This window comes from Vidua macroura, chromosome Z, assembly GCF_024509145.1.
Source record: "Vidua macroura isolate BioBank_ID:100142 chromosome Z, ASM2450914v1, whole genome shotgun sequence".
In the NCBI taxonomy this organism is placed as follows: Eukaryota; Metazoa; Chordata; class Aves; order Passeriformes; family Viduidae; genus Vidua; species Vidua macroura.
Window position 1 is genome coordinate 78,678,084 of NC_071611.1, and position 16,629 is coordinate 78,694,712.

General features: G+C 52.5%; 1 protein-coding gene across 1 annotated transcript in view; it reads left to right on the forward strand.

The window, feature by feature from the left end:
• Window positions 1–4,350: 4,350 nt before the first annotated feature.
• Window positions 4,351–16,629, forward strand: part of LOC128822406 (serine/threonine-protein kinase PAK 3-like) — a 43,234-nt gene continuing 30,955 nt past the window's right edge. Inside the window, exons 1-3 of the mRNA XM_054004106.1 lie at window positions 4,351–4,366; window positions 5,531–5,568; window positions 6,915–7,046. Of these exons, the coding sequence (XP_053860081.1) occupies window positions 4,351–4,366; window positions 5,531–5,568; window positions 6,915–7,046 (186 nt within the window). The remainder of the gene's footprint in view (window positions 4,367–5,530; window positions 5,569–6,914; window positions 7,047–16,629) is intronic.

Consider the following 16,629-nt stretch of genomic DNA (forward strand, 5'->3'; position numbering starts at 1 on the left):
GTCCAGTCGGCCTGCCGTTTCTGGGGTATACCATACTTCAGGGTTAATTTTCTGTTCGTCCTCTACCCAAAGAGAACATAATTTAATAGTAGCTTTTTGTCATTTATGTCGATTCCAATTCCTAATTCAATCATCAAATCTCGTCCCAGTAAGTTATAGTCAGCCTCTGGAACGAATAGCAGTGACCCTATACCTATTTTGGAGCTGGTTTCAAAAATCACGTCTTTAATTACAGGCACTTTAAAGGCTTCCCCTTTTGCCCCAACGACCTGTATTGTTTCTCTTGATAATTTACACCCTGAGGGAAGGGTTTGAACCGTTGATCTCTCAGCTCCTGAGTCCACAAGAAACTCCTATTCTTGCTGCTGGGGACCAATTCTCAGTTTTACCAGGGGCTCTGTTCTTTCCTGGGTCCCCAGCAAATAGAGCCCCTGACTTCCTCAGTCTTCCTTGAATTGCTTTTCATCTGCCAACCTTTTTCTGCATTCCCGCCGAAAATGCCCTCTCTTACCACAATAAAAGCAGCTTCCCTGTCCACCCTCCTTTTCTCTTCTCCCTCCTTCCACCCTCTGGCCGCTCGGCTTACTTCCCTGGAACCGATGAGGCGTTCCCTTCTGCCCTTCACGTACCACAGCCATCGTTACTCTCGCTCCTTTCCTCTGTCCTTCTTCCTCTCTCCGGACATACACTTTCTGACCTTCCCGCAACAACTCTTCCAGGCCTCTACCGTGCCAATCCTCAATCTTTTCCAACTTTCTCCTAATGTCAGGCCAGGCTCTGGCCACGAATTGGGTCTTTAACAACATCTGTCCTTCCGGAGTGTCAGGGTTTACTCCGGAGTACAGCTGAAAAGATCTCCGGAGCCGTCCTAACCATTCCGTGGGATCCTCATCTTTCTTTTGACTCTCACAAAAAGCTTTATTCATGTTCTGCCCCTTAGGGACTGAGTCTCTGATGCCTTGGATAGGAATTGTTCTTCAGTCTGCCATATGTGTCCTATGCAGGGGATCCTGTTTATCCCAATTAGGACGCTGTAAAGGCCACTTAGCATCTGCTTGGGGTCCTGCCTGATGGTCTCTCTCCCAAATCCTCATACTGGCCGTCCTGATCATCCCTCGCTTCTCAGATGTGAATAGAATCCCCAGTATTGACTGCATTTCGTCCCACGTACACACGTTGGGCCCCAGAAACTGATCCACCCGCTCTGCAACTCCGAGGGGGTCTTCCAATAGGTGTCCCATTTCTTTCTTGAACTCCCTCCCATCTCCTGAGTTGAGAGGTACCTCCACATAACCTATTCCTGGAATTTGGGCTGGTTGTCCCTGCTGACCAGCATTGGGGTTAGGGATCATTCCCAAAGCTACTTCCCTTAATGAATATAGAGCTTGCCCTTCCCTTTCTCTTTCCCCCCATGTTAGGCTACGAGTAACGCGGCGATTTTCCTCAGAGACCGGCTCCGGGATTTCTACCTCTTGGTTATCAAAATCTCCCCCTTGATCCAAATCGGGGTAGACTACGGGTGGTACTGGTGGGGGTGGAGGAGGGGGAGGTATGTATGGTAGAGGGGGTGCAGTTGGAACTTCCTCAGGCTTTTTCTTTTTCTTTTTCCCTCCCTGGGTGCTTAAGGCAAGAAGTTTTGCTCTTGTTTCCCCCACTATCCAGAGAGCAGCATACTTGCTCTCTTCCATATCAAAAGGTTCTTTAGAGTTTCCGTAAATGTTTAATGTCTGGCAAATCCAGTCCTCAAAGCTTCCAGACACTGGCCAAAATGAATTATCACCACGGATCTGTTTCCCTCCCCATACTTCCATACAATAATGTACCATTTTTGCCCTATCCTTCCCTTTTCTTGAAGGATATTCACCCCAAGATTTTATCATTAGACCTAACGGACTGTCAGGTGGTATCTGGGGAAACTTTACTGGGGTCCCCGTCCCCATGGAATCAGAGGGCTTGCTTTTCCTCCGTCCCATCTTCCAGGACACCTTCATGCACACACACACTCGCGGCCCCGTTTGTGGCCCAGCCCCTCTCGGGGTCTGGAAACCGCACTACTTAGAGGTCCACACTTGCCTCGTCCTAAAAGGACGTCTCATAGGTTATGTCCTGGGATCCCAACCCCAACCGAGCGGATTCCCACTTTTATACTCACGCTGTTCTGCGTCTTCACCCAGGCTTTGTGCACAAAGATTATGGGGTTACCGGTATCCCTTTTGCTTAATACCAAATTTAGGTTCATTGGTAAGGGTCCGGGAAGGCAAAGCCTGCACCAGGGCCGCTGCAGAGGCAGCGGGGCGCCTCCCTGATGAGGAATTCCCACCCGGTCGCCCTCATCCGAGTCACGGCACCAAATTTGTTATGGACAAATTCAGTTGGGGAGGCCAATTACAGAAAAATCAATTAACAAGAATTTATTAAGCAAGCGGTACTGAGCAAAAGACAGCGCTGGGCGTCCGGAGCAGAGACTCTGCTCTACCACGGCATGCCCCCCCACCCCTTGCCCTTTTTGTTTTTATAATCTTTTTTTTTTTTTCTTCTTTCCAGGTGACGTATTTTCTCTCAATGCACTCTGCGCCTGTGCAATTGGTTGCTAGGGGTTGTGGGGGAGGTCCTGGAAGTGCATGGCCTACCTGCCCCCCCCCACACCAAGCACCACGCTCTATCTCCTTCTCCTGCTCAGCGGATTTTTGGGAAACCAGGGGTTGGTATGTATTATTTGCCACTGGAACTAATGGAATAAATTTGCTTTGCAAGCCCAGTTGTGTCTTAGATTATTTTGTGCATGAGTCTCCTCCTGAACCGGTGGCAATGACCACCAGGGACCTACAGGATACTCCTACTCTGCTGTCAATCAATTCTGAGAAATGATTTAAATATGTCAAAGAATTGGGAGTAATGTTTAGCCTGTGAGTTTCAGCAAAGTATTGACTCTGTCTTAGTTCCATGGATACAAACTAGTAAGTGAGATTGCTGGGTGTGCAGGTGTTAGGGAAGTGATTCCCTATGCACCGAGTACTGAAATAAACAAATGCCTCCTTTCTAAGCCTGAGCTGGCAGCAGGGATCAGGCCCTGCTTGGTAACTTTCATTTTGGCAACTTCTGTGAGCAGGTAAGAAAGGTCAAAATGAAACCTTTTCCAGCTATTCCCCTCTGCTTCATCTTTTTAGGCGCCAGAACTCTGTGCCACAGGTGGCCTGGCTGTGTGCAGAGCAATGCAGCCCCCACAAACCCCTTGATTTCCCCACAAGCTGCCATGCCTTGTTCCCAGGTGTGCCCAGCTCTGCCAGGAGAAAGAGCCCGCAGCGCAGTGGGCACCGTGCCCTGCCCAGCCAGGGCTCTCTGGCACAGAGCAGCAGCAGCAGCTCCAGTGCCTTTCAACCCACTCCTGCCTTGGCTTCTCCTGGGACACAGAAGCCTCTGGAAATCAGCATTGCCAGTCGCAATGCAGCTTGGAGCAGCTCCTGTGGGCAGGCAGATGCTGCCAGTTTGACTGCTTCCAAAGGGGAATAAAGGCAGAGATGTACATGCTCAGGAGCCCTGGGCATATCCAAGAAACGTGTAAATATGTGGGAGATTTGTGAGGAATTATTTCAGCTGTTATGCCAACAGTGCCTTCTCTCCTGGTTCTGTGTGTTCTAGATGAGTAATGTAACAGTTGGCTCTCCCAATTAAGAGGTAGATAGTATGTGGATGTTACAATGTATAGTGATGTTATTGTAATATATCCTCCCATAGCCTTATTTGCCCTCCCCCTTGTAACAGCCTTGGTAGTCAGGGCTTTTGGGGAGGGCCGGCTTGTGACCAGGAGGCGCGGTGTAACAACACCTGACCTCCAATCAAGATGTAAGAAAGTAATCTCCACCAGTGGACAGCAGAGAAAGAGTTGACTGATAAAACTTTGGAGGGGCTAAGGGTATAAAAGGCAGAGAATCTGTTTTGTAGATGAGCTGCTCGTAATGGTCATAGAGACTCCCAGTGCTGCAATTTTTCCTTATTCAGTCCTTTGTTAAGGTTTATTAAACCTTTAACATTTTAAAAGTGAGGGTCATTTCTCAGATGTGCAGTGCTTTGGGCTATTCTCTTGGTCAGCTTTCCTTTGCTTGGGTCCCATCTGAGTGCTTTGTTGGGGTACAGGCTGTAGGTGCTTGGTGCGCTCTTGGAGTTACTCTTGGATCCCTTGAACAGCAGGGTTTGGCCCACAAAGGGAATTTGTGCTACTTTGTGACAGAGGAGAACTTCCCAGGCTATTTAGCGTTTGCTGTACAGATGGTTGGTTATTGCTTTGCATCAATTCACAGGCCAATATAGAGGGTTTGCATTGTGATGTCAGGGCATGGTTGCCATGCGGTCATGGTGACATCAGAAGGTTGCTGTGGTGCACAAAAGGCCTCAGCGTCAGAGCAGCCCTAGGCCTTGCTCAGTGCAGGATGCTCAGTGCATCCTCTTGGTTGAGGCACGTGTCAGTGGGCAGCTGCACACTGACAAGAGCCTTGTTTTTTCTCGTGTTGGAGTGAATCTGCGCAGCAGTGCTACAATGATTGAGCAATTTGCTGCTGCATTTGTCACTGTTTACGGCGTTTCTTATTCCGCCTATTACCTGACTAACCTGGCACGTAAGTAGAGGTTTTCCCTGGGTGTAACCGAACCTGGCTTTTGTATGTCTTCCTGCTCTTAGTGACCGAGTTATTTTGAAACAGAAGGAGCATTAGGGTGCCACTGGTTTGGGAAAGCTCCTGTCAAGAGATTCAGCTAAAAAGGGGGTGTCTGTAGGCACAGGGGCAGCATTTGCAAGGGAACCTGCAGGGGTTCTGGTCCCTCCACAGGAGAATCTGAGGCAGCAGAGTCTGTCATTTCCTCAGATTGCTGGGACAAGCAAGACAGCTTTGAAAATATAAACTGGAGAACTCCTTGGAAGGCCTTCTAAAAACTCTGCAGTTGTTCCCAGAATTCAGAGAAAGCTTCTTTCTTTCTACATTTTGTCATGAAAGGATTTGAGTGCCTAACTTGACCCTTGTCTAAGTGCTAAAATAGTGATTCCCTTTGCAATGAAATGCTAACTCCAAAGCAGTGAGTATCTGCTCCTGAACCCTGGAGCTGCTGCTGTGCTGCGTCACAACAGAGCTGCCACAGCTCAGTGGAATTTTGGGGAAGCTTTTCTGGGCAACTGTTTCCAGCAAGTTAATGAGAATTAGTGCATACAACTGATTAATAAAAAAAAAAAAGGGCACTGGAAGGAGAGAATTTTTAAAGATGTGTTATCTGTTCGGTAGAACAGGAGCATTGAGTGTGAAAGAACAATTTGCATTTTCTTGATCACGTTTATATTAATTTACCAGCTAAACAGGCCAAAGTGTAGGCACGACCAAGAATATGGTCCTGATCTCTTGCTGGTTGCGTGAATGAACTGTGTCTCCTGGAGGGATGTTGTGAAGCGGAAAATACTCTCTGTTTGCGATTCTTGTTCTGTGGGATTCACCAGACCAGGCAGTTTTCTGACAGCATCTGCTTCATTTTCCCTTGCCCACTACAGGTCACCTGAAGCATGTATTCAGCGGTGCTGATGCTAAGGTAAGTGAGCAAGGAAAATTTCATCTTGGTGGTGTTTAGGTATTGTAGAGTACGCTGTGAGCTTAGCCAGAACAAGTAGACTGTTCAGGGCCAGCCATGCAGGCCAAAAGAAAAACCATTTTCATTCCTTCAACAACAAACAACAAGGCAAATCTGGATATTTCCTAATTTCCATCTCAGAGCCTTTAAGTCTTACAAACTAAGATTTGCAGAGAGAATATTATTTCCTAACACCAAACACGGATGAATACTTAATAAACAGCAATTTCCTATAGAGTTCAATTAGCCCATTTTCATAAAGCCACAGTGACTTAGACTTTTATTCCAATCAAATATCAGGAAACTTCCTAAAAAGATGTGGTTGTACAACAAGAAGGACAAATTAAAATTGTGGATATTGTATTTAAAGTCAAAGGGGCAAGTTTGTGGTGGGGGAGCTGCGTGGGCCCAAAGGACCCAGGGGTGCCGGTCAAGAGCAGCTGAAGGTGGGCCAGCGCGTGGCCAGGGAGCCAAGAAGGCCAAGGGCGTCCTGGCCTGTGTCAGCAAGAGTGGGGCAGCAGGAGCAGGGCAGTGAGCGTCCCCCTGGGCTGGGCAGCGCTGCAGGCACAGCTGGGAGTGCTGTGCCCAGTTGTGGGCCCCTGTGAGCAGAAAGACCTTGAGGGGCTGGAGCGTGTGCAGAGGAGGACACGGGAGCTGGGGAAGGCTGTGGAGCGCAAGGCCAAGGAGGAGGTGCTGAGGGAGCTTTAGCCTGGACAACGGGAGGCTCGTCAGGGCCCTTCAGGCACACTTCCATAGATCCATAGAGGACAGCGCTCACCCCAAGGCCTGCTTCCCTGCCAAACCTCCCCGCTCTGCATCCATGTGCTTTAGCCACCTGAGGAAGTGACACTTCCAATTTGTGGTTTCTTGGCTTGCTAGGAGGAGAAGCCCTGTTGATTTTCTCTCTTCCCAGCAAGCAAAGATGCTTCTGCACAAGCTTTCCTGCCCTTTTCCTGCACCGAATGGGATTCTGATCCACTTTTACTTTTCCATGTCTGCCGCAGCAAGAGCAAAGGCCTTGCTGGCTATTTCCTACTTTTCCATTTCACAGCTTTCAAGAGCTAAAAGCTCCCTTGTGCAGAGGCACTGTGCCTTGCAGATAGCAGCCATGGAGGACTATCAAATTCCTAGGCAAATTCCTAGAGTTCTCTTGAATTAGCCCATTTCAATCTGGCCGGAGTGACTTAGAATGCCATTGCTAAGAAAGCTGATGATTCTCCTTCAAAGAGGTGGTTGTAGATGCCAGGAGAAAGGAGGTTCTAAACGATAGGTAACGGCCTGTCCCTCATGTTTCTCTCTTGTCACAGATAACAGAAGCAGCAGCAGTCTCTGCCCTGGCTCCCTCTGCTCCTGAGGAAGAAGCCAAAGAAGAGCAAAATGTGCAAGATGACCACAAGCCTGCAGCTGTGGTCACAGCAGAGCCTGATGCTTCCAAGAGAGTAAGTGCCAGTTGTGGGTGGTGCTGTCTTTAGTGCAAGGCAGAGCTGCAAGTTTCTGAGCAGCCAGCACTTGCTGTTGCTGGCTGAGGATGCTGAGTGCTGGAATCCTGCAGGACGCGGCCATTTCCTGCAGGCAGGGACAGCTAGAAATTGGCCTTTGGCCTGTCACCTTGAGGCACCCAAGAGCTGGGGGCTGTGGCTCAGCTTCTGCCTGCTTGGCTCAGTGAAGCTCTGTCTCTGGGCTTCTGCAGGGCCGTGGCCAAGGGCACAGGTGCTCGTGCTGGAGGTCACAGGGCTTTCTTTAGTTGTTTTCCCTTTGTGCAAAGGTGTGTTTGGCTTGTGGAAGTGTTCTGCAGTTTTCTGCAGCAGTTCTTCACTTGTACACTCTCTTTTGGCTTTTGATAAGCGGCAAGGAGATGATTGCGTTGTCCATGAAGCTGGGGTAGGCTATTCTTGTGGGGTGAGGCCAAAGGAAGCAAGTGCCTTGTAGGGAAGGCTTCTTGCCTGGCAAAAAGCAGAAGGGGCGAGTTTCTGTGGTTGCGTGTTGGGATGAAGCCTGCAGCTTTGGAAATGGCATTAGTGCCTCGCGTGGGGGTGAAGCTGCAAGTCCTTGACTGCTGTCTTGTGTTGCTGAGAAGAGGAAGGACATCTTGGAATTGTGGCTGCTGTCTTTGAAGTCAAAGGGGCAAGTTTGTGGTGGGGGAGCTGCGTGGGCCCAAAGGACCCAGGGGTGCCGGTCAAGAGCAGCTGAAGGTGGGCCAGCGCATGGCCAGGGAGCCAAGAAGGCCAAGGGCGTCCTGGCCTGTGTCAGCAAGAGTGGGGCAGCAGGAGCAGGGCAGGGAGCGTCCCCCTGGGCTGGGCAGCGCTGCGGCCACAGCTGGGAGTGCTGTGCCCAGTTGTGGGCCCCTGTGAAGCAGAAAGTCCTTGAGGGGCTGGAGCGTGTGCAGAGGAGGACACAGGAGCTGGGGAAGGCTGTGGAGTGCAAGGCCAAGGAGGAGGTGCTGAGGGAGCTTTAGCCTGGACAACGGGAGGCTCGTCAGGGCCCTTCAGGCACACTTCCATAGATCCATAGAGGACAGCGCTCACCCCAAGGCCTGCTTCCCTGCCAAACATCCCCGCTCTGCATCCATGTGCTTTAGCCACCTGAGGAAGTGACACTTCCAATTTGTGGTTTCTTGGCTTGCTAGGAGGAGAAGCCCTGTTGATTTTCTCTCTTCCCAGCAAGCAAAGATGCTTCTGCACAAGCTTTCCTGCCCTTTTCCTGCACCGAATGGGATTCTGATCCACTTTTAGTTTTCCATGTCTGCCGCAGCAATAGCAAAGGCCTTGCTGGCTATTTCCTACTTTTCCATTTCACAGCTTTCAAGAGCTAAAAGCTCCCTTGTGCAGAGGCACTGTGCCTTGCAGATAGCAGCCAGGGAGGACTATCAAATTCCTAGGCAAACAGAGTTCTCTTTAATTAGCCCATTTTATTCTGGCCGGAGTGACTTAGAATGCCGTTGCTAAGAATGCTGATGATTTCTCCTTCAAAGAGGTGGTTGTAGATGCCAGGAGAAAGGAGGTGCTAAACGATAGGTAACGGCCTGTCCCTCATGTTTCTCTCTTGCCACAGATGACAGAAGCAGCAGCAGTCTCTGCCCCGGCTCCCTCTGCTCCTGGAGAAGAAGCCAAAGAGGAGCAAAAGGAGCAAGACGACCACGAGCCTGCAGCTGTGGTCACAGCAGAGCCTGATGCTTCCAAGAGAGTAAGTGCCAGTTGTGGGTGGTGCTGTCTTTAGTGCAAGGCAGAGCTGCAAGTTTCTGAGCAGCCAGCACTTGCTGTTGCTGGCTGAGGATGCTGAGTGCTGGAATCCCGCAGGACGCGGCCATTTCCTGCAGGCAGGGACAGCTAGAAATTGGCCTTTGGCCTGTCACCTTGAGGCACCCAAGAGCTGGCGCCTGTGGCTCAGCTTCTGCCTGCTTGGCTCAGTGAAGCTCTGTCTCTGGGCTTCTGCAGGGCCGTGGCCAAGGGCACAGGTGCTCGTGCTGGAGGTCACGGGGCTTTCTTTAGTTGTTTTCCCTTTGTGCAAAGGTGTGTTTGGCTTGTGGAAGTGTTCTGCAGTTTTCTGCAGCAGTTCTTCGCTTGTACAGTCTCTTTTGGCTTTTGATAAGCTGCAAGGAGATGATTGCTATGTCCATGAAGCTGGGGCAGGCCATTCTTGTGGGGTGAGGCCAAAGGAAGCAAGTGCCTTGTAGGGAAGGCTTCTTGCCTGGCAAAAAGCAGAAGGGGCAAGTTGCTGTGGATGCGTTTTGGGATGAAGCCTGCAGCTTTGGAAATGGCATTAGTGCCTCGGGTGGGGGTGAAGCTGCAAGTCCTTGACTGCTGTCTTGTGTTGCTGAGAAGAGGAAGGACATCTTGGAATTGTGGCTGCTGTATTTGACGTCAAAGGGGCAAGTTTGTGGCGGGGGAGCTGCGTGGGCCCAAAGGACCCAGGGGTGCCGGTCAAGAGCAGCTGAAGGTGGGCCAGCGCGTGGCCAGGGAGCCAGGAAGGCCAAGGGTGTCCTGGCCTGTGTCAGCAAGAGTGGGGCAGCAGGAGCAGGGCAGGGAGCGTCCCCCTGGGCTGGGCAGCGCTGCGGCCACAGCTGGGAGTGCTGTGCCCAGTTGTGGGCCCCTGTGAAGCAGAAAGTCCTTGAGGGGCTGGAGCGTGTGCAGAGGAGGACACAGGAGCTGGGGAAGGCTGTGGAGCGCAAGGCCAAGGAGGAGGTGCTGAGGGAGCTTTAGCCTGGACAACGGGAGGCTCGTCAGGGCCCTTCAGGCACACTTCCATAGATCCATAGAGGACAGCGCTCACCCCAAGGCCTGCTTCCCTGCCAAACATCCCCGCTCTGCATCCATGTGCTTTAGCCACCTGAGCAGGTGACACTTCCAATTTGTGGTTTCTTGGCTTGCTAGGAGGAGAAGCCCTGCTGATTTTCTCTCTTCCCAGCAAGCAAAGATGCTTCTGCACAAGCTTTCCTGCCCTTTTCCTGCACCGAATGGGATTCTGATCCACTTTTAGTTTTCCATGTCTGCCGCAGCAATAGCAAAGGCCTTGCTGGCTATTTCCTACTTTTCCATTTCACAGCTTTCAAGAGCTAAAAGCTCCCTTGTGCAGAGGCACTGTGCCTTGCAGATAGCAGCCAGGGAGGACTATCAAATTCCTAGGCAAACAGAGTTCTCTTGAATTAGCCCATTTTAATCTGGCCGGAGTGACTTAGAATGCCATTGCTAAGAATGCTGATGATTTCTCCTTCAAAGAGGTGGTTGTAGATGCCAGGAGAAAGGAGGTGCTAAACGATAGGTAACGGCCTGTCCCTCATGTTTCTCTCTTGCCACAGATGACAGAAGCAGCAGCAGTCTCTGCCCCGGCTCCCTCTGCTCCTGGAGAAGAAGCCAAAGAGGAGCAAAAGGAGCAAGACGACCACAAGCCTGCAGCTGTGGTCACAGCAGAGCCTGATGCTTCCAAGAGAGTAAGTGCCAGTTGTGGGTGGTGCTGTCTTTAGTGCAAGGCAGAGCTGCAAGTTTCTGAGCAGCCAGCACTTGCTGTTGCTGGCTGAGGATGCTGAGTGCTGGACTCCCGCAGGACGCGGCCATTTCCTGCAGGCAGGGACAGCTAGAAATTGGCCCTTGGCCTGTCACCTTGAGACACCCAAGAGCTGGGGGCTGCGGCTCAGCTTCTGCCTGCTTGGCTCAGTGAAGCTCTGTCTCTGGGCTTCTGCAGGGCCGTGGCCAAGGGCACAGGTGCTCGTGCTGGAGGTCACAGGGCTTTCTTTAGTTGTTTTCCCTTTCTGCAAAGGTGTGTTTGGCTTGTGGAAGTGTTCTGCACTTTTCTGCAGCACTTCTTGACTTGTACAATCTCTTTTGGCTTTTGATAAGCTGCAAGAAGATGATTGCGTTGTCCATGAAGCTGGGGCAGGCCATTCTTGTGGGGTGAGGCCAAAGGAAGCAAGTGCCTTGTAGGGAAGGCTTCTTGCCTGGCAAAAAGCAGAAGGGGCAAGTTGCTGTGGATGCGTTTTGGGATGAAGCCTGCAGCTTTGGAAATGGCATTAGTGCCTCGGGTGGGGGTGAAGCTGCAAGTCCTTGACTGCTGTCTTGTGTTGCTGAGAAGAGGAAGGACATCTTGGAATTGTGGGTGCTGTATTTGACGTCAAAGGGGCAAGTTTGTGGTGGGGGAGCTGCGTGGGCCCAAAGGACCCAGGGGTGCCGGTCAAGAGCAGCTGAAGGTGGGCCAGCGCGTGGCCAGGGAGCCAAGAAGGCCAAGGGCGTCCTGGCCTGTGTCAGCAAGAGTGGGGCAGCAGGAGCAGGGCAGGGAGCGTCCCCCTGGGCTGGGCAGCGCTGCGGCCACAGCTGGGAGTGCTGTGCCCAGTTGTGGGCCCCTGTGAAGCAGAAAGTCCTTGAGGGGCTGGAGCATGTGCAGAGGAGGACACAGGAGCTGGGGAAGGCTGTGGAGCGCAAGGCCAAGGAGGAGGTGCTGAGGGAGCTTTAGCCTGGACAACGGGAGGCTCGTCAGGGCCCTTCAGGCACACTTCCATAGATCCATAGAGGACAGCGCTCACCCCAAGGCCTGCTTCCCTGCCAAACATCCCCGCTCTGCATCCATGTGCTTTAGCCACCTGAGCAGGTGACACTTCCAATTTGTGGTTTCTTGGCTTGCTAGGAGGAGAAGCCCTGCTGATTTTCTCTCTTCCCAGCAAGCAAAGATGCTTCTGCACAAGCTTTCCTGCCCTTTTCCTGCACCGAATGGGATTCTGATCCACTTTTACTTTTCCATGTCTGCCGCAGCAATAGCAAAGGCCTTGCTGGCTATTTCCTACTTTTCCATTTCACAGCTTTCAAGAGCTAAAAGCTCCCTTGTGCAGAGGCACTGTGCCTTGCAGATAGCAGCCAGGGAGGACTATCAAATTCCTAGGCAAACAGAGTTCTCTTGAATTAGCCCATTTTAATCTGGCCGGAGTGACTTAGAATGCCATTGCTAAGAATGCTGATGATTTCTCCTTCAAAGAGGTGGTTGTAGATGCCAGGAGAAAGGAGGTGCTAAACGATAGGTAACGGCCTGTCCCTCATGTTTCTCTCTTGCCACAGATGACAGAAGCAGCAGCAGTCTCTGCCCCGGCTCCCTCTGCTCCTGGAGAAGAAGCCAAAGAGGAGCAAAAGGAGCAAGACGACCACGAGCCTGCAGCTGTGGTCACAGCAGAGCCTGATGCTTCCAAGAGAGTAAGTGCCAGTTGTGGGTGGTGCTGTCTTTAGTGCAAGGCAGAGCTGCAAGTTTCTGAGCAGCCAGCACTTGCTGTTGCTGGCTGAGGATGCTGAGTGCTGGAATCCCGCAGGACGCGGCCATTTCCTGCAGGCAGGGACAGCTAGAAATTGGCCTTTGGCCTGTCACCTTGAGGCACCCAAGAGCTGGGGGCTGCAGCTCAGCTTCTGCCTGCTTGGCTCAGTGAAGCTCTGTCTCTGGGCTTCTGCAGGGCCGTGGCCAAGGGCACAGGTGCTCTTGCTGGAGGTCACGGGGCTTTCTTTAGTTGTTTTCCCTTTGTGCAAAGGTGTGTTTGGCTTGTGGAAGTGTTCTGCAGTTTTCTGCAGCAGTTCTTCACTTGTACAGTCTCTTTTGGCTTTTGATAAGCTGCAAGGAGATGATTGCGTTGTCCATGAAGCTGGGGCAGGCCATTCTTGTGGGGTGAGGCCAAAGGAAGCAAGTGCCTTGTAGGGAAGGCTTCTTGCCAGGCAAAAAGCAGAAGGGGCGAGTTTCTGTGGATGCGTTTTGGGATGAAGCCTGCAGCTTTGGAAATGGCATTAGTGCCTCGGGTGGGGGTGAAGCTGCAAGTCCTTGACTGCTGTCTTGTGTTGCTGAGCAGAGGAAGGACATCTTGGAATTGTGGCTGCTGTCTTTGAAGTCAAAGGGGCAAGTTTGTGGTGGGGGAGCTGCGTGGGCCCAAAGGACCCAGGGGTGCCGGTCAAGAGCAGCTGAAGGTGGGCCAGCGCGTGGCCAGGGAGCCAAGAAGGCCAAGGGCATCCTGGCCTGTGTCAGCAAGAGTGGGGCAGCAGGAGCAGGGCAGGGAGCGTCCCCCTGGGCTGGGCAGCGCTGCGGCCACAGCTGGGAGTGCTGTGCCCAGTTGTGGGCCCCTGTGAAGCAGAAAGTCCTTGAGGGGCTGGAGCGTGTGCAGAGGAGGACACGGGAGCTGGGGAAGGCTGTGGAGCGCAAGGCCAAGGAGGAGGTGTTGAGGGAGCTTTAGCCTGGACAACGGGAGGCTCGTCAGGGCCCTTCAGGCACACTTCCATAGATCCATAGAGGACAGCGCTCACCCCAAGGCCTGCTTCCCTGCCAAACATCCCCGCTCTGCATCCATGTGCTTTAGCCACCTGAGGAAGTGACACTTCCAATTTGTGGTTTCTTGGCTTGCTAGGAGGAGAAGCCCTGCTCATTTTCTCTCTTCCCAGCAAGCAAAGATGCTTCTGCACAAGCTTTCCTGCCCTTTTCCTGCACCGAATGGGATTCTGATCCACTTTTACTTTTCCATGTCTGCCGCAGCAATAGCAAAGGCCTTGCTGGCTATTTCCTACTTTTCCATTTCACAGCTTTCAAGAGCTAAAAGCTCCCTTGTGCAGAGGCACTGTGCCTTGCAGATAGCAGCCAGGGAGGACTATCAAATTCCTAGGCAAACAGAGTTCTCTTGAATTAGCCCATTTTAATCTGGCCGGAGTGACTTAGAATGCCATTGCTAAGAATGCTGATGATTTCTCCTTCAAAGAGGTGGTTGTAGATGCCAGGAGAAAGGAGGTGCTAAACGATAGGTAACGGCCTGTCCCTCATGTTTCTCTCTTGCCACAGATGACAGAAGCAGCAGCAGTCTCTGCCCCGGCTCCCTCTACTCCTGGAGAAGAAGCCAAAGAGGAGGAAAAGGAGCAAGACGACCACGAGCCTGCAGCTGTGGTCACAGCAGAGCCTGATGCTTCCAAGAGAGTAAGTGCCAGTTGTGGGTGGTGCTGTCTTTAGTGCAAGGCAGAGCTGCAAGTTTCTGAGCAGCCAGCACTTGCTGTTGCTGGCTGAGGATGCTGAGTGCTGGAATCCCGCAGGACGCGGCCATTTCCTGCAGGCAGGGACAGCTAGAAATTGGCCTTTGGCCTGTCACCTTGAGGCACCCAAGAGCTGGGGGCTGCGGCTCAGCTTCTGCCTGCTTGGCTCAGTGAAGCTCTGTCTCTGGGCTTCTGCAGGGCCGTGGCCAAGGGCACAGGTGCTCTTGCTGGAGGTCACGGGGCTTTCTTTAGTTGTTTTCCCTTTGTGCAAAGGTGTGTTTGGCTTGTGGAAGTGTTCTGCAGTTTTCTGCAGCAGTTCTTCACTTGTACAGTCTCTTTTGGCTTTTGATAAGCTGCAAGGAGATGATTGCGTTGTCCATGAAGCTGGGGCAGGCCATTCTTGTGGGGTGAGGCCAAAGGAAGCAAGTGCCTTGTAGGGAAGGCTTCTTGTCAGGCAAAAAGCAGAAGGGGCGAGTTTCTGTGGATGCGTTTTGGGATGAAGCCTGCAGCTTTGGAAATGGCATTAGTGCCTCGGGTGGGGGTGAAGCTGCAAGTCCTTGACTGCTGTCTTGTGTTGCTGAGCAGAGGAAGGACATCTTGGAATTGTGGCTGCTGTCTTTGAAGTCAAAGGGGCAAGTTTGTGGTGGGGGAGCTGCGTGGGCCCAAAGGACCCAGGGGTGCCGGTCAAGAGCAGCTGAAGGTGGGCCAGCGCGTGGCCAGGGAGCCAAGAAGGCCAAGGGCATCCTGGCCTGTGTCAGCAAGAGTGGGGCAGCAGGAGCAGGGCAGTGAGCGTCCCCCTGGGCTGGGCAGCGCTGCGGCCACAGCTGGGAGTGCTGTGCCCAGTTGTGGGCCCCTGTGAAGCAGAAAGTCCTTGAGGGGCTGGAGCGTGTGCAGAGGAGGACACGGGAGCTGGGGAAGGCTGTGGAGCGCAAGGCCAAGGAGGAGGTGCTGAGGGAGCTTTAGCCTGGACAACGGGAGGCTCGTCAGGGCCCTTCAGGCACACTTCCATAGATCCATAGAGGACAGCGCTCACCCCATGGCCTGCTTCCCTGCCAAACATCCCCGCTCTGCATCCATGTGCTTTAGCCACCTGAGGAAGTGACACTTCCAATTTGTGGTTTCTTGGCTTGCTAGGAGGAGAAGCCCTGCTCATTTTCTCTCTTCCCAGCAAGCAAAGATGCTTCTGCACAAGCTTTCCTGCCCTTTTCCTGCACCGAATGGGATTCTGATCCACTTTTAGTTTTCCATGTCTGCCGCAGCAATAGCAAAGGCCTTGCTGGCTATTTCCTACTTTTCCATTTCACAGCTTTCAAGAGCTAAAAGCTCCCTTGTGCAGAGGCACTGTGCCTTGCAGATAGCAGCCAGGGAGGACTATCAAATTCCTAGGCAAACAGAGTTCTCTTGAATTAGCCCATTTTAATCTGGCCGGAGTGACTTAGAATGCCGTTGCTAAGAATGCTGATGATTTCTCCTTCAAAGAGGTGGTTGTAGATGCCAGGAGAAAGGAGGTGCTAAACGATAGGTAACGGCCTGTCCCTCATGTTTCTCTCTTGCCACAGATGACAGAAGCAGCAGCAGTCTCTGCCCCGGCTCCCTCTGCTCCTGGAGAAGAAGCCAAAGAGGAGCAAAAGGAGCAAGACGACCACGAGCCTGCAGCTGTGGTCACAGCAGAGCCTGATGCTTCCAAGAGAGTAAGTGCCAGTTGTGGGTGGTGCTGTCTTTAGTGCAAGGCAGAGCTGCAAGTTTCTGAGCAGCCAGCACTTGCTGTTGCTGGCTGAGGATGCTGAGTGCTGGAATCCCGCAGGACGCGGCCATTTCCTGCAGGCAGGGACAGCTAGAAATTGGCCTTTGGCCTGTCACCTTGAGGCACCCAAGAGCTGGGGGCTGCGGCTCAGCTTCTGCCTGCTTGGCTCAGTGAAGCTCTGTCTCTGGGCTTCTGCAGGGCCGTGGCCAAGGGCACAGGTGCTCGTGCTGGAGGTCACGGGGCTTTCTTAGTTGTTTTCCCTTTGTGCAAAGGTGTGTTTGGCTTGTGGAAGTGTTCTGCAGTTTTCTGCAGCAGTTCTTCACTTGTACAGTCTCTTTTGGCTTTTGATAAGCTGCAAGGAGATGATTGCGTTGTCCATGAAGCTGGGGCAGGCCATTCTTGTGGGGTGAGGCCAAAGGAAGCAAGTGCCTTGTAGGGAAGGCTTCTTGTCAGGCAAAAAGCAGAAGGGGCAAGTTGCTGTGGGTGCGTTTTGGGATGAAGCCTGCAGCTTTGGAAATGGCATTAGTGCCTCGGGTGGGGGTGAAGCTGCAAGTCCTTGACTGCTGTCTTGTGTTGCTGAGAAGAGGAAGGACATCTTGGAATTGTGGCTGCTGTATTTGACGTCAAAGGGGCAAGTTTGTGGTGGGGGAGCTGCGTGGGCCCAAAGGACCCAGGGGTGCCGGTCAAGAGCAGCTGAAGGTGGGCCAGCGCGTGGCCAGGGAGCCAAGAAGGCCAAGGGCATCCTGGCCTGTGTCAGCAAGAGTGGGGCAGCAGGAGCAGGGCAGGGAGCGTCCCCCTGGGCTGGGCAGC